The sequence below is a fragment of the Callospermophilus lateralis genome, chromosome 15 (genome assembly GCF_048772815.1).
Source record: "Callospermophilus lateralis isolate mCalLat2 chromosome 15, mCalLat2.hap1, whole genome shotgun sequence".
Lineage (NCBI taxonomy): Eukaryota > Metazoa > Chordata > Mammalia > Rodentia > Sciuridae > Callospermophilus > Callospermophilus lateralis.
Window position 1 is genome coordinate 89,346,747 of NC_135319.1, and position 23,633 is coordinate 89,370,379.

The 23,633-nt window shown below is 49.5% G+C and overlaps 1 protein-coding gene across 2 annotated transcripts in view; it reads left to right on the forward strand.

Annotated features, from left to right (window-relative positions):
- Dock1 (dedicator of cytokinesis 1) overlaps positions 1-23,633 on the forward strand; it is a 447,303-nt gene that overhangs the window by 351,308 nt on the left and 72,362 nt on the right. For both annotated transcript variants that reach the window (XM_077105459.1, XM_077105460.1), the window contains exons 30-32: positions 5,327-5,405; positions 9,570-9,670; positions 17,897-17,955. In XM_077105459.1, coding sequence (XP_076961574.1) covers positions 5,327-5,405; positions 9,570-9,670; positions 17,897-17,955 — 239 coding nt within the window. The remainder of the gene's footprint in view (positions 1-5,326; positions 5,406-9,569; positions 9,671-17,896; positions 17,956-23,633) is intronic.

Genomic DNA, 23,633 nt, shown 5'->3' on the forward strand with positions numbered 1-23,633 from the left:
TCACAATTTGAGAAATGGAGCTTTGTGTTCCAGTGGAAATCCAATGTCTTTCTCCATATTTTTTCCTCTTTAGTAATGAGGCACCTCATCTTGAGTTTCATTGGCAGCAAACACTGGGTAACAGAGATTCTAGAAATGCCTGAGGCTCTGTCATAATAGTCATTTTAGTGCCTGTGATGGTGCCAGGAGCTTGTAATAGTCAAATTGGTTTCTGATTACTTTCCACTTGCTAAGTTCCCCTCTTCTCAATTAACACGTAATTATTTAGGACTGTGCTGCTGATGGTGCTCCACATCTCGCCTCCCATCAGGCAGCCTTTGAGATGGTCTCCTGCCAGGGCCATAGGCAGCCCCTGGCCCTTTCTGTGCAAGACAGGGTGTCATGTGGACTGAGAAGCCAGGCTGGCTGGACGCCCCCTAGAAACATCACAACCCAAGAGGCTTAACATGTGCCCAGTGTCTCCTGCAGGTGCAGCCTTCCCAGTCCACACCCCGCCCGAACCCCCAAGACAGCAGAGTGCAGAAGTCATCAGACATGTCTTTCCCTCATACCAAATGGGACTTAAAATTTTGTGAAGTGTCGTTGGAGATCATAGTGTTCTGAGATTTGTATGATGTGGTCATATCTCTTTCTCACCTCTGTCTCCAAGTTAAGAACAAAACCAAGCCTATGGATTCAAAGTTCTGGGAGCTTAGAGGTGCCACAGCTGTGTGGCTTTCTCTCTAGTGGAACATATGAGAATCTCAAGAACTCGAGACACTTCTTTATTTATTGTAACATTTATTTTAAGGTGACAGATACTGATGGTATACATTAGGGGCACCCTGTCTGGTGTATGCAGAACTGTGTGTCAGTTAAGTCAAGATGATGGACACATCCGTCACACCTCACATGAGGATCACATGTTCCTGCTGCTGAGCAACTTACTGAAGGTCGCATGGCCCAGCGTCTCTGTGAACCTGAAGCCTTTGGCCGGCAGGTAGAACGGGATGGAGACTTCAGTTGTACACATGGGTATGTGTGCCGACTACACTTAAACTCACGTGTGACGTGTCAGGATTTAACTGTGTGTTGTTTCAAGTGGAGCTCCCCAGGGTTAAATGTCCATGGTGAAAGAGAAGGAAGACGGGAAAACTTCCTGGGTTGGTTTGTTCATTTGTTTGTTGAATTATCTGGTCCTGGGAATGAACTGCCTCCATTTACCACTGGTCCCAAATTGTTGAAAGAGGGTAATGCTAGGATAAGCATGTTGCTTCTGACTCCCTGGACACAGGAGTTACCGAGAACAGGGACGAATAAAATCAACTGGATTGGGGCTCAGTGGTGAGTTCTTCCCTAGTGCACTAGAGGCCCTGGGCTTATCCCCAGCACCACCCAAAGAAAAAAAAAAGAAAGAAAAATAGAATAATAGAATAAAAATAAGACTTGCAGGCTTCTTGCCTTATGGCATTTTGGACCTTCTTAGGATGACATAATTTGCCCTTGATTCTCTCTGCATTATTTATCTGTAGGTTTGATTTTATCTTCTACAATTTTTGATTATATATAAATCCTTCCTTAGATTAAAAATGATTGAAAAGAACTCTATTAAATGCAGGCTTACCCTGTTTTTAATCATTTGGGACAGTGTCCTTGACAACATTAAAATTTTCATACCGTCGGCTTTGTTTCTTAGAAGTTTCCTAATTCTCCTGGCTCGGAATGAGACATTCCTTATTCAGTGATTGATCTCTTCCCCTGAAGTCCCTGACTTTTCTGGAAGAGTGGAAGCAGCTCTTGCCTTTCCAGTGCCCTGGTCTCTGCAAGCACCTCTCCCGTTCCCTGGGTGGTGCCCAGCCTGGCCTCATTGTGACCTGCGGCTTCCCCACTTCAGAGTTGAGTGGCGAGAACAGACGCTCAGCTTGCCGGGCGGAGGACTCCACCTCTTCACTGGAGCAAGCTCAGGGTGTTTTTGATTGTTTCTGTTTTGTTCTTTTGGGGGAAAGTCCTGGGCGCACACCTGGGCTCAGAGAGGTCTATTGGCACATCATAAACTAGTGGCTCCTTCAAGCAGGGCCTTCTAGAATATGTGCCATGGCAGGAGGTTCTTGTAGGCACACTGGGGGACCCTGATATGTAAAAGACAAGGTCCTTGCCGTCAAGGAACAAGCACCAGAGAGGAGAAAGGAATGAAGGCAGTGAAGAGGAAAAGGGGGACAACACCCAGCCATCCATGCAGATGCCTAATGAGAACGGGAGTAACAGGAGCCTGAAAGGATTGGAGCCCTGCCACCGGCCACCAAAGGCCTGCATGGAATTCAAGGACTCTGGGAGAGCAAGAGGCTACGGAACACTCTGGCCTCCCCGAGCTGCCCAGCTGGGTCAGAGTCTGACCAGCTCACCCATCCATACACTCATTCCTGCATGCATTCCTGGGACAGTTACCTAGTGAACATATTCCACGCGCCAGGTGCTGAGTAGACACGGGGTCCTCAGAGGCACTAGTAGGTGTATCCACTGACTTTGAGATTGCTGTCATTTATTCCTGGTCTGGAGGACTTCCTAACCCTGGGCCAGCTCCCCCAGTGTCTGGCATAGATAGAGCTACATCAGGGACTCAGAGGCAAGCCCACTGTACCCATCGTCCCTCCAACTGACCTCCTGAAAAACAGTGACCATCTTGCCTTGCGGAGTCCAGCGCAGCCCTTGGTTCTGTCTGGAGAGGTATCCTGCCCTCACTCCAGGTACATGGCTCGCCTGTATCCTCCTCCTGCTCCTCTGCTACTGATGGCGATCGTTATGCTAAGATTCTAATGGGATTTCCTTATTTATGCTCCCCAGTTTGACATTTATTAGAAGTAACTTATTAATTACATTGTATAATAGATATTCTTACCTAAAAGTCTCTGTTTATGCTTCTTTTTGCCTAGTTAGCTAATTGATTTATCTTCAAATGGTCTGGAGAACGTGGCTAGGTTTTTCATCCCAGCAAGTGTGAAATGGAAGATGTTGTTTGTGTTTGTTCTGGATGGTTCTAGAAGTGACACCACCCTTCATGCACTGAGCCTGAGCTTCCTCTGATCTTTATTTACTGCCCTGATTACAGTTTTCATGCCATCTCTCCTTTAGTTTTCCTCATAGAACTTACCTTTTGTATTACTTTTTCTCTCCTTGCTTTTTAAAAAATTTATATTAGAATCTATCTCTCCGCATTGCTCTCTTACAGTTGACGGTTCATTAAAAAGTTTTTGTTCGGGATTTATATCATTTCAGCATGACATGTTTTGTTTTGTTTTTTCTAAAAAGAAAAAAACATTTTAAGAAATATCTTTATTTAGCTAACTGGAATTGTTTCAAAGCTTAATTAGAAATAGCATATTGCAACTATTTGGGTGCTATCTTGAGGCAAAATAATTACTGTATAATAATAACGCATGTTCTAGTAAACTTGTCATTATTGTCATAGAGAGCTGGAGACAGTGTCTTCTTTGAGTTCATAGGGACCCTGTTCTAAAACTGAAGGAAAAAATTAAGGGAAAAAATGTTATGGTCTGTGCTTTTGAGCTTGGGAGCCTACCCTGGGGTTCGGGAAGCTGCTGCCCAGGGCATGGTCTGTAATTCCCAGGGTCCATACAGTGTGCATCCGCAGTGGCCATCTGCATACAAGTGCTGAGCATCAGGTGGGTAGGATGGCCCGTCTTCTCTTTAGCCTCATGTCTCTGCTCTAAGGACTGAACATGGGGCGGCAGACCCCAGTCCAAGACCAAGCACCGACCAGACTTTCCAGGCCTCCTGTGCACATGAGGCAAGTCCTGTTTTCTGTAATGTTTTCCCTGGGTTCTACACAAATTTGTCAGAATGCCCAAATGTAGTATTTTCAGTTTATTTTTTTTAAAGGCAATTACAAATTTCAGCAACAAGAGCTATTTTTCAAATTTAACTGGGCATTCTCTATTTGCAAAATCTGGCAGCCCTGGAGCTGATGGGTGCTGCTGCCCAGCTGGGCTCTGGGTGATGGACAAGGCAGTGATCCCCACAGCCCTCCATTAACAGCTACTTAAAGACACGCAGTCCTCCATTCCGGCTGTATTTTAACATCCCCAGGGAAGAACCCAGATCAGTCTGTCTGAAGCTTTCTTCCATGACTGAGAGCAAGCTCCAGCACTGGGGGGTCCCTGTGGCACACCTGTGTGGGCCCTCCCTCCAGCTGATAGGCTTCTTGAGGAAATGGTGTCTGCCTGCCCCCTTTCTCAGAGCTGCAGGCAGGAGGAGTGGGAGAGACACCGTGGGGCAGTATGCACTGGGCGAAGTGGGGTGGCACCCCTTCCTCCCTCCTCCCACGCACACTGGCTTTGAACACCTCTGGGATGGCAAGGGCAGGGCACTTCTCCAAGAGAGCTGAGCAAAGAGAGACTGCTGTCCGAGAGCAGCAGGTGGTAGTAAGTAACCTAGATCTGCCTTACACTCTGGCTGCTTCCTGCTGTCTGAATGGAGCAGTGTAATTAAGTTCATTATCTGTGACCTGATGCCTGTTCCTCCTGCAGCCTCGTCTTTGCAGGGGGAGAGGGCCCTTTGCAGAGAAGGAGCTGGTCGAAGCTTTATGTCAACACTTTTGAGGGTTGTAAAACAAATCTACTGAATGAGTGAGCTGGGGAAACACAGTACTCTACTGTCATTGGGGACAGCCCAAATTGCAAATCTCACCATAGGAAAGACAACGCCAAGGAATTGAAGACTGTGCTTAAAATGGTATATTATTAATGATTCAAGGAATTGAAATCCCCGTGAAAATTCTTATCAAATCACTTCTCTATCCACTAAAAATTTTTCATTTTAACATGTAAAGAGGGTCCAAATTAGCCTGTGGCTCATGAGGCAGACGATACTGAAACCAGGCGTACACCCAACACAGTGGTGCTGCACCAAACCCATTCCTAGCCTGCTTGTGTGTATGCTGACAGCACTTTCAAATTTATGGCTTTAAAAAGCCAGCTAAGCAAAGATCATTTAATAATAAAATATTAAGGCATTGCAACTTCAAGAAGGGATTTTATTTGCACCTTTTTTTTTAATTAGATTTTTTCTAGTAATACTTCTCAAATGTTACTTTCAGAGCTGTTATTTTGGTGTTTCCTTCATTCTGCATGTTCTAATTTCCTTGATTAAATTTGGAGAACATCTGCACAGAATTCTGTGAGCTTTTCATTGGCCAAACCTCCCAGCTTTGCACAGGACTTGGAGGCTTCACATCCCAGACAGTCTGGGGCGGTGTCTAATTGAAATGCCAAGCCCACAGAGGTGCCAGAGCCTGAGTGTGTAATTATGTAATTTTCTCTTGATCTTTCAGAGTCTTCCTGCGAGCGATTAATCAGTATGCAGATATGCTGAACAAGAAATTTCTGGACCAAGCCAACTTTGAGCTACAGGTAAGAGAAGAGGCAGACGCGACCTTTGCAGAGGAATCGTGTTAAAACAAATGGCTGATGGGCGCTCCGTGGTTTATATTCCTAATCCTTGAACTTAATTGGTCTTTATCCGAGGTGTGGAAATGAAATTTACAGTATGTACTATTGCAGCTGGAGGAGCGAAATGACGCCTCCGGGGTGTTTGCTCAATTTAGCAAGTTAGGAGATGGAGTTGTTTCAGAGAGAATCAGAGTGACAGGGAGGAACTCTCCATGCAGGAGGCCCGAGCCTCAGTGTGTGGCTGCCAAGATCTCTCTGCCTGTTCTGAGGCGCAGAAGAGGGATCCGCACTCAGCTTGCTGTAGAGCTGTGTTTCCCTGATACTGTCTCCTGGCTTTGTGCCATCTATGTCCCCAGCCCCAGGGTTGTCATCACCTGGTCCACCAATTTCAGAAAGATCTCGTTAGTGCAGTGCTTGTGTGTGTGTGTGTGTGTGTGTGTGTGTGTGTGTGTGTGGCATGCGTATGGTGTATGCACCATCAGGGTGGCACAATGCCCTACTGTGCATCTGGGATCAGTGGCTCTCAATCCCGTTGCACTCCGGATGTGTTTTTTGTTAATGGTGATTTTATTTCTCATTATTACTTAAAATATTTTTCAAAAGTCTGTAAATAAAAAAGAATGCAAATGGTATTTTTATTTTCTGGGTAGGATTGCTCACCGAGAAGGACCCTAAAAAAAATGTATATACTCTGAGCAGCTAATCCAAAAATGTGTCATCAGATAATAGAAATTAGATACCTGTGAACTCTCCCGTACATCCAGCCTCCAGAAAATGCACAGCTAATGCAATACAGAGTGTTTTAGGTGAAGTTCTGAGGCACGTGCACTTTATTTCTTTTATAGTTTTTTAATTTCAAATTTCTAATCTATCAGATTTGTATACTATTATAGTCATAATATACCAGGTAACAATGTGACTTTTTATAATTTTTAATTTTTTATCATCTTCCTGCTGATACTTGTTTTCACCTCATAGACACAGACATGTCCTCTGTGGCAGCCGTGCACGGGCAGTGCCTGGGGTTTCTGGGAAGTTCCTCCTGCCCCTTACAGCTCTCGTCCCTGCTCTGGAATAGCAGCTGTGACTAATTGCCGCGTGATCTCCCTGACCCTTCATGTGCTTCTGCAGCCCGCCACCTGTTGCCTGTTGCTTTTAACATGAATTAGTTCCTATTTTGTGTCTGCAGTCCAGTCATATTCTGCAATACAATGTATGGCACTCATCCAGCATTTCTATGCTGACTACCTAGAAGCTGCTTCCAGTTTATCACCAACCTAGACCTGCTGCCACGAGTTGTGAGACCTGTGTGTCACCCTGCAGGCATGGGCGTAGATAGGGTTAATGGCCAGGTGGGCTAGGAAGGTTTAAGCCCGATGGAAGAGACGAGCCACTCTCCCAAAATGCTGTATGTAGCCCTTTGCAATCTCCCCAGTCTTCTTTGACAGCAGCAGAATCTTCTCTAGCACCAACTTCTTTGATATTGTTGATTTTTGTTTTATCAGCATTTTCCCAAGGACTAGTTAGCTTGAGAATACCGTCCAGCTACAGAATTTCAACTGCGAACTGTCTAATCATCTCCTCTGCTTATTTTTCTGTTGGGCTGTGTGTGTGTGTGTGTGTGTGTGTGTGTGTGTGTGTAGATACACACATCTCTATATAGATATGTATGTGGGTATATTGATCTATACATCTATCTATATGCATACACATATATACAATGTTGGAGTCCTTGATATAACCTGGTTATGGGTTTAAGCTTATGTTTAAGAATACTTAATTTGTCTCTGTTCAAATTTGACATTTGTTTTACAGCTATTTGGTTTTGTTTTGCTTGGCAAATCCTTCCTGCTTGTTATTTTACTTTTGGTGGGGGGTACGGAGATTGAACTCAGGGGCACTCGGCCATTGGGCCACATCCCCAGCCGTATTTTGTATTTTATTTAGAGACAGGGTCTCACTGAGTGGCTTAGCACCTCGCCGTTGCTGAGGCTGGCTTCAAAGTTGTCCGTGCCTTCCCCCTTTCTTAGCTTTCCGGGGGTGCTCCATCTGGGCTTGAGACAGCTAGCTTGGGGTGAGGCTCTGATGTCACTCTGCTCCACATATCATGATGGCTTGAAGGCCCTGGAGAGCATGGCTGCACACGCATGCCTGTCAGCTCCTCTTGCTGGGTACCTGCCTCTCTAGGTCCCGCCAGTGGTGCCCGTTCTTCCCTATTCATTTTCTAATGCAAAATTATCTTGGCTATTTTTGTGCATTTCCTCTTCCCTATGACGTTCAAAATCAGCCAGTTAGATTTCTATTTTAAACACACATTGCTTGGATTTTAACTGGGAATTCTGCTGAACTTATAAATAAACTTGGGTTGGGGAACTTCACCCTACATGTGTTTTCCTAACCCCTACTGGAATATGTGGGATGGTATTTGTGTCCTTTATGAGGTTTTCGGAGTCCATCTGGACTGGCCTTGCACATGGCAGGCTGGTGGATTCCTGTGTGTCACAGTCATGGTTGTTGGGAGGGGTCCTTCTTCCCAGAACATCAGCAACAATTTACTTTATATTGCTACATGAGTTTGGCCCCTGGATTCTCAGCCTGAACCCCAACACACTAAAAGCCATGTGCTCTTTAGGTTCAGCATGGAGCTCTGCACCTTGGCAGATGTGACAAACTTGACTCTTGTTTGGGGGAGTCATGGTGATATACCATGAATGCTTCTGGCTCCACAGTAGTCCTGGTCCTTAGAAGAAAATGAGTGAGGAGCTAGCGACACTGTCATTTAAAAAGAAACGCCCTGTGTTGGCGCATTGTCTTTAAATGCCTAAGATCTGACATTTCATGAATTCTGGGACCATGCACACAGCGGGCCCGTCCTGGCAGAGGTGCTGACTGTGGTTCTCAGCATGCAGCTGGTGATGGCCAGGGTCCTTGGAGTGCTATGGAAGGAGGACATAGGTGGGAGGGGTCATTTTGAAAACAAAAGAAAAGGAACAACTTGGGAGGGGCCCTTCTTCCCAGAGCATCAGTGACAATGTACTTTATATTGCTGCCACAGGTCCCCTGGATTCTCAGCCTGAACCCCAACACATTAAAATCCACACACTTGTTTGTGGGTGGGAGCCCCCCTGCTATAAGAAGAGGCCAGAGCAGCAGGGCCCTTCTGGCAGTGAAGATGCATGGGCTGTGGGGCCGGGGCACCTGCCCAGTGTCACGTATGGCCTGCAGCTTTGGGCATGTCTGCAGCCCGCTGTGGGGCAGGACAGGCTGTGGCTCCTGGGCCCTGTGGCAATCGGAAGCATAGATGTGCTACCATAGAAGGTGCCCTTTCCCAGGCAGGGTCCAGCAAATGGAGCCCACACTCTCCAAGCCTATGAGTGCCCCTAAATGTCCATGCCCCTGACAGGTAACTAAAACCACAGTCCATACTTACTTCAATATGACTCTGAAACTCATTTGATTACAGTCCTGGTGGTAGATGAATTTCTTCTAAATACTGTCTTTAAATCACATCCATAAATCCTCAAAATATAAAGTGTTTGATCTTTTAACAAGTTTTCCTTAATTGTTGAGTGTATGAATAAAGTTTTTTGACATAATAAAAAAAAAAATCAGAAGGGCTGGGGCACGGGTCAGTGATGGAGCACTTTCCTAGCATGCCTAAGGCCCTGCATTCCGTCCCCAGCACTGAAAAAACTGAATCAAGAATTATCATGCTCTCCTTCCACCAGGAGCACCAAGATGTGATGATCATAAGAGCCAAGTGTTCATTACAGGCTCTGCAGCGTTGCCCCTGTCTGCACCTCTGTACACTTCATGCCTTTGATGGTGCCTCCCATAAGCCAAACGAGATACTGTTGGAATTCCCAACTCACCAGGACAGTGAGGCACAGAGAGGTCAGATTAGCTGCGCAGTGAATTGCAGAGCTGGGGTTTAAGGGCATACACTGCAACCTGGAAGCCACAGCTCAGCCTGAACCACACATCGTGGAGACTGGCTGGCAGTTCTGTGGTTTTCAAAAACATTTCAGAAGTCTGTGTCAAGCAAATGATAAATGTTTCAGAGCTTTTGGGAGATCACACATTAGGCCGTTCAACAACTTAACACATCCCGGTTTTGGTTTTCAGCTATGGAACAACTACTTTCACCTGGCTGTTGCTTTCCTCACCCAAGAGTCCTTGCAACTGGAGAATTTCTCAAGTGCTAAGAGAGCCAAAATCCTGAACAAGTAAGTCCTCGTCCTGATCAGAAACCTGGGCAGGCGCCTCCAACTCTATTAGCATAATTTTCATGTCTTCTCTAAGCCAACTGGGTACAAATTGAGATGTAATCACGGTGTAATGAAGGGGTGGTTTTAAATCATGAATTGGGTATTGCCTTTTCTAACCCATGAATCAAGATCTGAAATTGCAGGATTCATCCTGGTAGGTTCAAAGTCGGTGCAATTCAAGACGATTAGAGCAACATAGAATTTAAGCTTCTGGAGATGACGATTTTGCTGTGCACTCTTTCTGATGTCATTCCACCTTACTTTATTGCTTAATTCTCCAGTTCTGCTTATAAATCAGGCTTTTTGGTGAAATCCATTGGCCTATTGGGACTGTCCAGCAACTCAGGGCGGAGCTCTCACTGCTGGTTTCCCTCCTGGCAACAGACAGCCGTCTTCTGTCCAGGAGATTTGAGTGGACTGGACAGCCCCTTGGGCCTCTGTGAGGAAACCTGGCAGAAGCTCCGTGAAGGCCGAGGTCGCTGCAGGGCACTTGGGGTTCCCTCACCCTAGTCTGCACCCTTCACTGCACCTGCTCCCGGATCAAGGAAAACATGGTCACATAGGTTCCTTCCAACAGCTGGGCACCCTGAGGTCTTGCCTCCTCTCTTTCTGCCTCTGTTTCAAGAATTTGCCCTGCTCCCATTGTCCCTGTCATAAGTATATTGAAAAGAGTTCCAAAGTGGCACCGTGGTGCCCAGTCACAGTTTAGAATGCCTCGGCAACGTCCTGGCTGTGCCCGGGCATTGCCAAGTCCCTGCTGCTCCTGAGGTTCAAGATTGCAGGGGCGGCTCAGGAGGTGCAGCTGCTCAGCGCTTCTCGCATCCTCTGAGTGTGCAGTAAAAATGGAAAGCCCTTGTCCCTGGAGAGTGAGAGGCTTCAGCAAATAATTTACTGAGCTTGTACTATGTGCTGGTGAACTTCTAAGCACTTTGTGCTTTTCACATGTAATCCTTACATAAACAGAACTACTCATTAAGTTCTGTGTCATCTGTATCTTCCACATGAGCAAGGTGATGGACAGGGTGGTCGAATCTCTGGCTAACTGTGCCTAGAAAGTGCAAGGCAGGATCCTGGTCTGGGGAGCTCAGAGCCCAAGGCTTTAACCTGTACTGTGTTCAGGGCTCCCTGGCCTTTGACCCACACCAACGAACTGAAAAGCAGGTACTACCTGGCCAGCTTCCCTCAGGCTCCTACAGCTGAGCAGCTCCGAAGAGCCCTGGCTGTGGACAATGATCATGGCCCAGAAGACAATCATCATGGCTCAGAAGAGAGACCTGCACTTGGTGAGCCATGCGTAGAGTAGACAGAGGGTGCCCACCCATGGCCACGAGTTCTGTGCACTCCTTGGACAAACACAGATCCTCATCATTCCCCAAGGCCCACCCATCCAGAGACAGACTTACCTTGAAGCATCTGCTGGAGACACACCCAACATGGGACTCCTACTTCAGGACATTCATGTTCCCTAGGACCACAGGAAATGAGGGACAGTGGCTGGCGATGTTGCTGTCCTTGTAGTTCAATAGCTTTCCTAGTGCAGAAATAGTAACAACCCGCTCATTCCGATCCCTTGCAGTGCAACTCACCTAGGGCTGCCATGACTCCTTGACGCACAAGGAGAGCTCAGCCTGTGCCAGAGTCGCTGCTCACGATGGCCACCCAAAGTGAAAGACCCCATGGCAGCTGACTCCAGAACCATTTCTGCCAAGCACCTGCCCTTAAGATGTCTGCAGGAGGAGAGGTGCCTAGAAGAAGTGGCACCAGCTGGTGTCCTCCTCCCTGAGCCAGCAGGGCCTCTGGGCCGGGCCTCATGCAGCTCTCTCCTGACTGCAGCAACAGGAGATGCCAGAGTCCCCTGTGCCTTGTCCCATGCATTTCCCAAGGGAAAGTCCGGAGCATTTTGGAAGGTATCTTCCCCAAACTCTACAGGGTTGCTTCAGGGCCACAATGAGTCTGGGGGGGGAGGTCTCTCGGGGTCCTGGGATCCCCCTGCAGCAATGACAGGCCATGCAGACAAAGAGTTCTCCTACTGAGATAAGCCTGGGATAAGCCCTGGGCAACTTGTGAGGCCTTTCAGCGTCCTAAACCCTGTGAGGAGTCACCAGTGTTTGCTGTATTCTTCATTTCCCTTAATCGACCTTAAACACTTTATAATCCATGTGCAAATCTCATTTCAAACAGCAAAATCTGCATAAGAAGTATCTTAAGATATCCCACCTGAATTCTTAAATTTTCTAGGCACATACAACATCTAGAAATGTTTTGGTTGGTTTGAAATGATCCAGTAAAGAGGGCCCTGCTGCTCCGTGTCAGGCAGGGGGAGTCGGTTGCCAGGGGCAGAAGATAAGGAGGAGTCCCCTTTGATGGAGACTTGTGCCTAGATGGCGAGGGAGTGGCCTTGGCAGCGGGAGGGGGGCCTGCAGGGTCGGCCTAGGGATCAGAAGGCCTCCCAGCAGGTGGACGTTTTGTCAGGGAAGGGGGGAACACAGAGAGGTCTGACAGTTTGACTCGTCAACAGTCAGCTCAGAAGGGGACATAGAGTCCTAAACGATGGTCAATCCAAAGAAAGAGGTGCTCAGGGTGTGGAAGTGGAGGGAGCAGCAGAGCCTGGAGGGGGCTTGGGGCAGGGCATGAGGGAGGGGCTGGGGATTGGGGGACCCTATGGGTCTGAGCCAGGGCTGGAGGCCGACTTGGGGCTCAGTGGAGCATGTTGCACCTGCTTATCTTCGCCTAGTGGAGAACCCAGGCTCTGCAGAGAAGGGGCATCCTCAGGACTGTCTCCACGCCTGCCCCTCTGCTGCCCCTGGGCTCTCTCCAAAGGAATCTCAGGAGCATCTTCCACCCCTTTTCTCCTTTTTCACAAGCCTAGCACCTTCTCATCTCTGCTTGGTCCATAGCGTTGTGGCTCAAATAGTAGGAAATTATAGTCCCAAAGGCTGCCCGCGCATCCCCCCGTGTAGTGCTCCGCCCTCCTGATGCTGGGGCCACAGATTGCTTAGGATCTCCATTCCCCACAGTGAATGAGGCGACACCCAGGAGTGGGCCTTGCCTCACCGAGGACCGGCTACAAACCCAAACTGAGCACAGAACTGGTCAGTGATCCGCAGAACAGGCAACCCCAGAATCAAAGTGCATAATAAGAAAACTTAGCTGGCCGAAGCCTCAGACGTCCTCGGGGTGCTAGTGACTCAAGGGATGACCGAGGTGTCAACGGAACGCTTACCCTGCTGTGGCTGCTTCCTTCCCTCCTCCAGCCCTGTATGTTTTCAGGGCTCGAGAAGTAGGAGTAAAACGCATTGGAGTGGACTTTTGATTAGCAGCCAGCTTGACAGTTTTAGTATGCAAGTCACCGTGTGTCCTCCTGTGGGACCATGTGGCAAAAGAGCTTCTTCAGGACTTTGTTTCAGAAGGAAAAACAGCTCACAGTTTTGGCTCCCAGCACATCTGAGCATCAAAGGCCCCTGAAAATTTCCAGCATGAGAAGATGCAGCCGAGGGGCAAAGGCCCGCTGTGCCCTTGAGGGTGTGCGGAGACCGCCCTCCATGAGACCCTCTCCCCACTCAGACTGTGGGCTGTCCCCACGTAAGTCCACCCCCTCCTCAACGGGCAGGTTTGCAACTGACCAAAACACCACGTCCGGTCCCACACCGTGGGCTCTGAGGGGCCCATGGGCTCCGTCCAGCTGCAGGCAGGACGTCCTGTGGAAACTAGGAGGAAGTTGATGTGCCGTGACAAGCCCCGTCTTGCAGCGTGACCTAATCGGAAGCTATGATTCTACATCACAGATTATAACAGGAAATAGCTGTTTAATTTGTGTTTGTGCTGATTTGTTTTTCAAGAGACTCATGACTCAAAACAAATTCACTTTGAGAATCAGAAGGAGAGCCAGGGAGACTTCCTAAGTGGGAACTCTGCTCCAGCGTCATGTTGGCAAAGCTAACCGAACACCCCTCGGGCCCTGGTGGCGCCCTCGCGTCAGCCCTGCATCTAACGAGAAAGGTTCCTGGTGCTCCCACCTGGGCTCCCATCCCCTCTTGCCTTTCCAGGAACCTGCTATCTTTGTCATCAAGATGCAGATGCCTCACCTGCTCTCAGCCCCCTCCCTGCCTCTCTGCCCCTTGCTCCCCTGACATCACCCCAAGCTCCTGCTACAGCCCTGTGGTCCTCAGCACCCCTGGCCAGGTGGGAAGGCCCTCATTCAGGGAGGCGGGGTTCAGTCCTCTCCGTTGCTCTCCCCAGATCCTTCAGCACTGTTGTCCTTCCCCTTATCTTGATCCCTTTTGTGTTGCTATGACAAAATACCTTATGCCAATTGCTTTATAAAAAGAGGAGGTTTATTGGGTCTAGTGGCTTTGGAGATGGGAAATTTCAAGAGCGTGATGCCAGAACCTGCTCAGCTTCTGGTGCGGGCCCTGTGCTGTGTCACCATGGGATGAGGAGTGGGGGCGGAAGTGAGGTGTAGTAGGGGCACACATGTGAGCGAGATGGAGGCCAGCTGCTTCCTGATGGCCCTCTATCTGGAGACTCGTCCAGCCTTGAGACCTGACTGTCCAGGATTCCCAACCCACTCCTAAGAGAGCGGTTGCCTCCCTGAGGACCTGAGCCAGTCTGGGGAGCTCAGCCAGTCTCTCTGGGACATCACTCCAGTCTCGGGGTGGCACCACATGACCTGATCAGGTCCCCTCCTCCCTCAGTGGTCCCCCTGCAGACCGAGCCTCAGCACACCAACCTCAGGGACCCCACAGCCCAACCACAGCTCCGTGGCCGTGCACTCTCCCCACTCACTGCCCGGTCTCTCTGGGCCTTTCTCCTGGCCGTGCCTGTCCCTTGAGGGTGAGTGCTGGATCTCAGTTCTGTCTCAGGTCTTCTCATCCTGTCTCCTTAAGGGCTCATTCCCCTGGTGGGTCCCAACCCCTACTGGCCAGCATATTAACTGAATGGGTCACTCACTGCATTAATGGCCGAGGTCCATCTGCCTGGACGGTGAATGCAAGCTGCCTGTCTCGGAACCACAGAAACTTGCCGCCTCATGGTCACAGATGCCGGAAGTCTGAGCTCTGGATGCCAGCTGGGTGGGCTCTTCCTGTGGCTCAGAGGGAGAATGTGTCCCAGGCCTCTCCAGCTTCTGGTGGCCGTCCCCAGGCCTTGGCATCCCTTCACCTACGACTGCTAACTCAGTCTCTGCCGTGTCTTCAGATTAGGCTCTTCCATGAGCCTTCCCACGTGTCTGTCTGTACATCTTCCCCTCCTTGTGAGGACCCCAGTGGTTGGATTTAGGGACCCCACTACTCATCTAGATTGCATCTGCACAGCCCTATTTCCAGGTGAGGTCACACTCATAGGTGCGATGTGCACGACTTGTGTTTATGTCTTGCGTGATCGTTGGCTAGTCCCCTGGGCTCGTGGGTCTTGTCTGAAATGCTCATTGAATGTTCACTAGTAGACTCAGTCTAAACAACCACTGGGACCCTGACAGGGGTGCTGAGATGAGGTCCAGTCGGAGGCTTGAAACAGAAACCTAGACTGCCTCATGTGCTTGCTCACACCAGGGCTCCCCTCTTATCCTTCACCAAAGCCTGGGAATGAACTTTGCCAGTACTATGGAAGAGATTGAGGGTCAGAGTGGTCAAGCAATTTGCAGATGTGCTTAGATTTGGGCTCAGGTTGACCTCACCTCCAAGTCTGGGCTGTCTCTGGGGGACATGGTTTTTCTGTTCCTTGGGATAAGAGGTAGGTCTGGATGTAGGATCCTAGCTGTCCTGGGGGTGGAACAGCTCCCTCCCAAGCATATGCCCCTGTGCCCCATTTGCAGGTGGACACAGGCAAGCTGGGTGTGCTGAGAAGCACTGACAGCCAGGCGCCTCCAGCTCCTGACCTTCTGTCTTTGTGGTCCCGTACATGTCGGTTCTGCACACTGGATTGCAACTTGTTCCTTGGAAGAGCATTAGGCCAGGTCTGCCTGCTTGCCCCACAGTCCTAGGGAGGATGGAGACACAGCAAAGTGCTGCGAAAGCCAGAGCTCGGTGCTGTGGTGTGCAGCGCTTCTGCACCCCAAGATGTACAGGAAGACAGTGGCTTGGGGCCTGAGCACTTGGACCCTTCTCTCCTCATTCCCACTGTGGCTGTCTCTGCCTAGATCCCTGGATTGCAGATTTCAGGAGGAATTTAACCATGATCTGGACCAGCTCCAATAACGAGCCTCAGCCCAGACACGGGCCACCGTGACCTTTCCCTCCTCCAGGGGAGGAACCCGGAAGCACCGGAAGCCCCATCGAGCTCTCATGAGAGCCGTGACTCTTTGGGGATGACTGAGGCATGTTGAGATTCCTTCTTATTAAAACTTAAAATCAATGTGGCTGCCAGGGAGACCCAGATAGAGAGCCACCTTGGGTCGCTGCAAGGTGCCCCCATGGCTGCCTCTGGTCTCCTGTGCATGAATTTCCAAACCTTAGGATTTCCTTTAAGTCGCTGTAACTGTCCCCATCCTAGGACCCGAGAGGAGCTGAGGCAGGGGTGGAGCAGCAGGGAGTCCAGGCGCTCAGCCTGATGTTGGGCTGTGCTGGTCTTGCAGAGGCGCAATCCAAGAAGGATACAGAGTCCCCTGTGGCTCGGACGTGGGAGTGTCCAGGGCTTGAGAGAGCAGCCAAGAGGCCCACCCCCTGCACAGGGCTCCCACCTCCTCTGGGTGGCTGGCCTCCTGGGTGTGTTGAGGGTCTGAACAGAGGCTGGGGACATTTGTGTCTGGGGCCACCTTGTGTTCCAAGCTTGTGGGATGCATGCTTGGCTGGAAGAGACTGGACCACCTGGACAGTGAGAATGACCACCCTCAGAGGAGGTTGTACTGGGCGTGGACGCAGCTTTGCCTCCCACACCCCTTCCCCATAAATGCCAGGAGGATGACGAGGCCAGGTCACCACACAGCCAGCTGCATCCTCCCCAGGTGGGGTGCCCCTCTCATGGTGCCAGGGCACAAAAGGGAATCAGGAGACCCCCCAAAGGAAGCACAGCTTAACAGTGTTCAGGTGGCAATTTGCGCCTGGCAATTTGGGGTACCTGAGTTATATGTGGGGGGTGCTGCTTCTCTGTCTCCCATGAACTTGAGTCAGGGGCTCTGTTGTCTGTGACAGCCCTTTTCTCACTGTGGCCTTGGGTATGGCCATGTTGCTAGCTGAGGACCCCCACCCCCATTCACAGAGTACCTGCTTTGCATTCACCTGAGTGCTGGCCAGGCTTGCAGGTAACAGCTGACTCTGGGAGCAAGAGGCTGGGCTCCCAGTTCAGTCTCCATCTGTACCGCGTCCTCCACCCCCAGAGACTCTCTGCCTAGAGTCGCTTCCCAGGGAGAGATGAGTACAGGGCTGGAACCCTCTTGCTGTGAGTGACAGACAGGAGCTTGGGGCACCAGAGACTTTAATAAGGTGGTGGCAGGCGGGGCGCTTGATTTACCAGCCCGATCTTGGCCTCAAGTGCCGCGGAGCGCTCATCTGCGATCGGCTTCCCTTTGTTCGTCAGCTGCCAGGAGGACAAACAGCGAGCTCCTCGAAGCAGCTGCTAAGCCGCAATACTGTATGATAATTTTGCAAATTATTATTTTTAATATAATCAGCTTTTTCCTTAGGCAATAAAGGAAAAAGTTAAATTGCTCACAAACTAATAAAGCTTTATCTTCTGAAGCATCAAATTCTGTTTACTCATGAAACACACACCTCCTCTGTTCGCCCACCGGGAGGAAAATTAGCATTTATTTTCCCTGATAAACAAAATCCGGTGGAACATTCGTTGACATTTTTTGGTGTTAAGTCATTCCTTACATTTAAAGTGATGTCGAAGAATAGGAGAAATCTGGATGTGCTTTTCCTTTCTTCCGGGTTTAATTTTAACACAGAAAGCTATGTGTGTGGTGGGGTGCGGCTTGGCATCTAAATGCTAACGGCATGCATAGACAACAAACTTCCCCCGAGGCCCCAGAGCCTGGGGACTGAAGCAAGCAACCACCCTCCCCACACTTTACCCACAGAAAGTGAGATCCCGTATTCCACCACCTGCGATGCCTTTGGTGGCAACGGAAATTGGAGCTCCGACCCATCCTTCATTTGTCAATGAGGGAGACATTAGCTGCATTTGCTGGAGCCTGAATTTCAGATGCTCCCAGTGACTGAGCATTTTCCTTCCCCTTGTTCCCAGGTATGGAGACATGAGGAGGCAGATCGGCTTTGAAATCAGAGACATGTGGTACAACCTTGGTGAGTGGCCAGGATTGGGGGGTTGGGGGGCACATCATGACTCCCAGCCAGGTCACGCCCCTAGCCCTGGTTGGCAGCGTTGGGACAGCTCAACCTGACTGCTTCTGTTCCTGGGCAGCAGGAATTACTCTTCTCCGCATTCATACTTTTCAGTAGTTGAGAGACAGGCCAAGGGAGAGGAGAGACAATCTGATTGGTGGGCAAACAGAGCATCCAGGAGAGTACCCCCTGGTGTCTGGTGAACACTCTGCTGCAGGCGCCATTGCCCTGGAAACTTCTCAGGTCTGAAATCCTGCAGCCCATCCCGCTGTGACCTTTCCACCACTGACTGTGTTCAGATTTGCAGAATTTAACATCTGAGGAGTTCATGGACCACTCAAACCTGGATGCGGTATTTAGGTACACTGCCACCAAGTGGTGGGAGCATAATGTGCTCCTGCAGCTGAGGCAATAATAAGTCATTGATACAGAATAATAAGAAATAATAAGAAGTTGATACAGCTTTGTATGTAAGTGAAGGCAGCGTTCCCACCTGCTTTTATCATCAACAACCACAAGGAACTCTTTATTGAATTGTAGCCAATACAAGGTCTAGTTCTTCTAGATAGGCTCCTGAAAGAAATGTGACTGGTGACAAATTGGGATCTTCTCCCTGCCTTTATTGAACCCTCCAAGAACCTGGCCTAGTTGAGATTGCTCTCTTTCTGGCCTGCTCTCTGCTGTTCTACTTGCCTGAGGCAGAGGTGTCCCTGGCCAGGAGGGGCTGGTGGCCTTGGAGGTCCTGAGCAAGGCTTCCATTGCATTCCTGCCTCAGAATCATCAGGGCTGTGCTTCTTCCTCTCGGGTGGCCTGGGAAATGGCTTTCCTGAGGGGGGCCTTGCTTTCCCTTCTGTCCCAGAGATTCTTTTCCCTGTCCACTTCATCTCGCTTCCCCTGTGCAGGATGCCACCTGTTCCTGTGGGGCTGGGGAACAGAGCCACAGCCGGCCGCTGGCTCTTGAGTGAGTGCTGGCTCTGGACAGCGCCTGGAAAGTGGGGTTAGGAACATGCGGAGAGAACAAGTGCTAAACTCTGAGCATGGACTCCAGCGCCTCCTGGACAGCCGGGAGCACAGCAGCAGGCTCTGCAGGCCATGCCTGTGTGGCCAGCAAGCTCTCAGTGACCTCTGTGACTCCCTTGGAAGGGCTCTTGACACCTCGCCTCCTCAGTCAGCAGACACAGAAAGAGTGGCCTCATCTTGTCTCCAGGGAAAGTTAAGAGAACTTCCAAAAGTTGTCTTTCCGATTAAATAATGAATGGAGTTTTTTTCAAATGGATTTTTACCCCAAAATAGAAATGCCAAACCCCTTGAAAAGCAAGACCAGGGCACTCTGTGGGCCATGCTGACGGTGTGGGAGTCCCACTGGACCCCAGTTACACTTCCAGAAGCAAGATTCTGCCGTGAGAGCCCCAGGCAGGGATTCAGAGCATCAAAGTGGCCCTGTCCCCTGTGCCCTCTCAGAGAGAGAGCCTGCACAGGCCCACAGGCCCCAGGTGTCAGAACTAGAGTCCACCGAGGACCCCATAAGGACACTCTGTGCTGGGGTTTTTGCAGGTGACAACTGCAGGACCTGAGTACAGGCTCTGAGTTATCAGAGGCCACTAGTCTCTGTGGCAAGAATCCTGCAGTGGCCATCCTGTCCTGGTCTTCCTGGTGCTCCTGGGGGCAGAGTGGGAACCCATGGGGTCAAGAGACCCAGTACACCCCACCTGGGAACTCCACCCCGCCCTGCCCCTGCCTGCCTTGCCCAGGCGGCCTGAGTCAGCGGGCTTGGTCCCGCCCTGCCCTGACTCAGCTCTCTGGGTTGTGAGGGAAGGAGCTAGGGCTGAAGGGTTCAGGAGCCTTCCAGTCCAGGGCTCAGATGTTCTAGGGCATAAATGCATGATGATCTCAGCCATCAAATGTTAAGGCTTTTGGAGCAGAGAAGAGGACCGTTTGTGATTCACTCCAATTGATCTCTCTGGGTTCCTTCTTAAAATCATGCCACAACAGATGCATTTGTCATTTGCCCTGGCAGCCAGAGACAGGACTTGTGCCAGACAGGGACAGTGTGCAGCCCCATGAGACAGGCAGGCAGGCCAAAGGGACTTTTGGAGAGGTGGCTTTCAGGGAGATGCTGGCTCTTGTTTGCTAGGCCCAGCATCAACGAAGGAGGTGACATGGGCTCTGCCTGCCAGGTTGGACTCTCAGTGCAGACACTTAGCTCTCCTAGACAGTCCTCTCTCTGAGGCCATCTTCTACCTGAGCCCTTTCTGAAAGAGTGGGACTACCCCCCGCCCCATGGGACAGGCCCACCCGTGCTTTCAAATGAAGAAGGCACTTCCTGCTGGAATGGCTGGATCCTGTTTCCCAAGAGAGAGAGGCGCCCACCCTGGCAGGGGAAGAGACCTACGTGCATACTGAAGCGCTTCCTTCTCACTGCAAAAGTGGCTGCAGTGACCACATGGCTCTCCCTGGCCCCGCAAACCTCCCAGGGTTCTTCCCATCCCTGAAGGGCCCTCCACCACAGGGTCACTGCCTGCAGAAGAGGGACACTCCAGAACCCAGCTCAAGCGACAGCTGGCCAGCGGTCACCCTGATGAGTGCTTTTGTGCTTTCTCCAATTCAGTTTTTGTGTCTTATTTTTTGTTCTTTGTTTCTTTCTCTTTGATTTTCTGTGGGGCCCTGTGCTTGCTAGGCAAGTGGTCTACCCCAGGGCCACACCCCGAGAGCATGTGTTGGATTTTCTTTTTTTTTTTTTTTAGAGAGAGAGAGAGAAAAATTTTTAATATTTATTTTTTAGTTCTCGGCGGACACCACATCTCTGTTTGTATGTGGTGCTGAGGATCGAACCCGGGCCGCACGCATGCCAGGCGAGCACGCTACCGCTTGAGCCACATCCCCAGCCCGGATTTTCTTTTTTTTAAAAGTATTTTTAATGTTACTCTGGAATCCCTGAGATTGACCACCATCAAAACTGGACGACCCATTTCTTTCTTTCTTTCTTTCTTTCTTTCTTTTTTTTTTTTTTTTTTTTTGCCATTTTCTGTGACAGCAATGAAGAAAGCAAAGAGGGGGAAGAGGGGTGGGAGTTTCTCCCATGCTTCTCCCATGGGCTACATTGGTCCTTAGAGAGACCCACTCAGGTCTGGCTTACATTTCTAAAGCCATTTCAGAGCAGTTTGTTCTCTGGACATTATCTGTCATTATGTTCCAAGTAAGCGGAGCCCAGCGAGAGGAGACTTTTGATTTGTAGCATAAAGGATGCAGTTAAGAGAGAAAATCCCCTCGTTTGAACCTGTCACTTGCTGATTTGAATATAGTGATCAATGTATAAGAGGTGTGTTTTGCAGATCTTCAGCTGGGAACATCAGCTGTGGCCTGAGATGTAGCTTAGAGGTCAATAGGAAACCATGACCTTGGCCAAGCAAGGTCTCGGAAACAGCGAGTAATAACCATTACCTACCAGGTCAGGTTCCTTGGTAAGGAAAGAACGAAATGTTTAAAAGTTAGAGAAATAATAATAAAGGTATCTGCTGCTTAGGGATCATCTCAGGCAGCACCTGAGAATACCTCCAAGGGCCACCTCAAGCAGTGACCCCTGCCTCCTCTGGGTCCCAGATGGTGGAACCTGACCATAGGAGTCATTGTGCAGGGTGCCATTCTCAAAACTCATGACGGCACATCTCAGGATATGCACAACTTACTTTCTACACAGCTTTTTATTTTTTTCCAATGGGCTCAGGTTTGGGATATTTTGGCAGACTGCTAGAGTTGGCTGTGCCAAGAAAATAAAAATAGAAGTCAGATCAGATACATTTATCATCTTATAATTAGTCACCTGTCACTCGGTCAGGCCTTGTGCAGAAGGCTCTAGGACACCACTTCTTCCCTGGATCTTCCAGTGTTCCCTGTGGTCCCTTGAGATGAAGGGTCTGAGTGCACCTCCAAGCCCAGCCTCAGAGCAAGAACCTGGGCTTTTCTGCTCAGTCTGACACAATCATAAACAGGGCACCTCCCAGGGGCGGGCATGGTGCTTTCCCTCCAGGGTCTTTCATATTTTGAGTGTGAAAGGGGACATCAAAGGCAGACTCTCTTTCCAAAGAATAAAGCAGGGATGTGGTGTACCTGGCTCTTCAGTTATGTATCAAAGCTCACTCCCAGGCAGCCTGCTGAGCACCTCTCCTGCCTTCCTACCTCAGCACCAGAACCAGCAGACACCTGCCTCCTGTCGGCCAGAACCAGTGTGTCCACAGCAAGGTCTTTAATGGCTGATTTGGTTTGGGATGTTTTTCTTGCAGGATTTCCTATAGGAGTGTTTTCAGGGCCTGAGTAAATTTTGTGCTCTCCTCGGAGCCCACCCCAACAGGGCTCGGTGTGGCCTGATAGTCTTGGTCGGCTGGTGGGGTTTTTGCCCTGCCTGCTCCTGGGTAGGGAGATTTTCCTGGGTTAAGACTGTTTCATGCCTGGATTTCTGAGCACTGGTGACTGTAGAGCTGTCATCCAGACACCATGGAGGCTGCTGCTTGGGGAGGGCCTGCCTTCCAGAGCAAGTCAGCTCCCTGGGAAGCAGTTCCAGGGAGTCTTAGGGACTGGCCAGATGGCCAGAGGTGTAGTGAGTGGCTTGCTCTTCCTCTGTCTCCAAAGGAGAAGAAAGATGCATCCTCTTTTTCTTGAGGTCTACACTGCAGGAATCTCCTCGTGGTTAAAACCCGAGTTCATCATTAAGTTTGAGCTAGACTTGCTCCCAGGGAAAGCCATGATGCAGACGTTAAAAAGGAAGGAAGGAAAGAGGTGAGCCATAGAGAAGAGTTGGTTGAGGGGCTGGAGGAGTGTGAGCATCACCTACCATTAGCTTGTGCTCAGTCCCCAGAACCCCAGCCCCTCCAGCCCAGAGTGTTTCCCACCCTAGTGGAAGGGTGGTGCCCGGGTTTTGTAACATGGTTTTCCCATCTCCCCATCTATACCCACTTGTTCCTGCCTTCACGTTCCTCCCAGCTTGGAAGGATAAAAGCTATTGGTGACATGCAGAACTTTATGATGCTGAAATCATGGTTGATGAGCAACTCGCTGTCAGTATCATCTGTTTTCTGAAACATTGGCTTTGACATTTTTTCGGCATAATACAAGGAAAGCGTCACCTGAGAGACGGAATCTAATGGCATTTTCAAGAGAATGCTTTCCAGTGGTTACGGGCCTTCCAGAAACATCAAGCAGCTGGGCGAGGATGAGACTCATGCTGTAACAGCCTCAGTCTAAATATTAATGATTTAGTAAAAGCTGAAAGTCAAATATGAATAAATGCAGGCTCCTTATAGAAAGTTACATTGTGTGTGTGTGTGTGTGTGTGTGTATCCCTCGAAAAATTTTGTTTAGGCTGGTAGGAGGATTATGTATTTTCTTAAGTACAGTTATTTATAGTAGCCAAATTTGTTTGATGATTCTCTTTGTGGAAATCTGTATGAGCTGAATTGTAAAGAATACTAAATTCTTTAGGGTATCCATCTTGTTTCCTGATTGTGTAAAAGAATTAGTAAGATTGATTAACTCTGAATAAAGTGCTGGTGTTCATAGCAAAATGTCACAAATAATTCATTCAAGCATCTAACTTCTTGCACATTTTTCTTTTAAGTGCTGGAAATGAAATAATGTTCGTTATC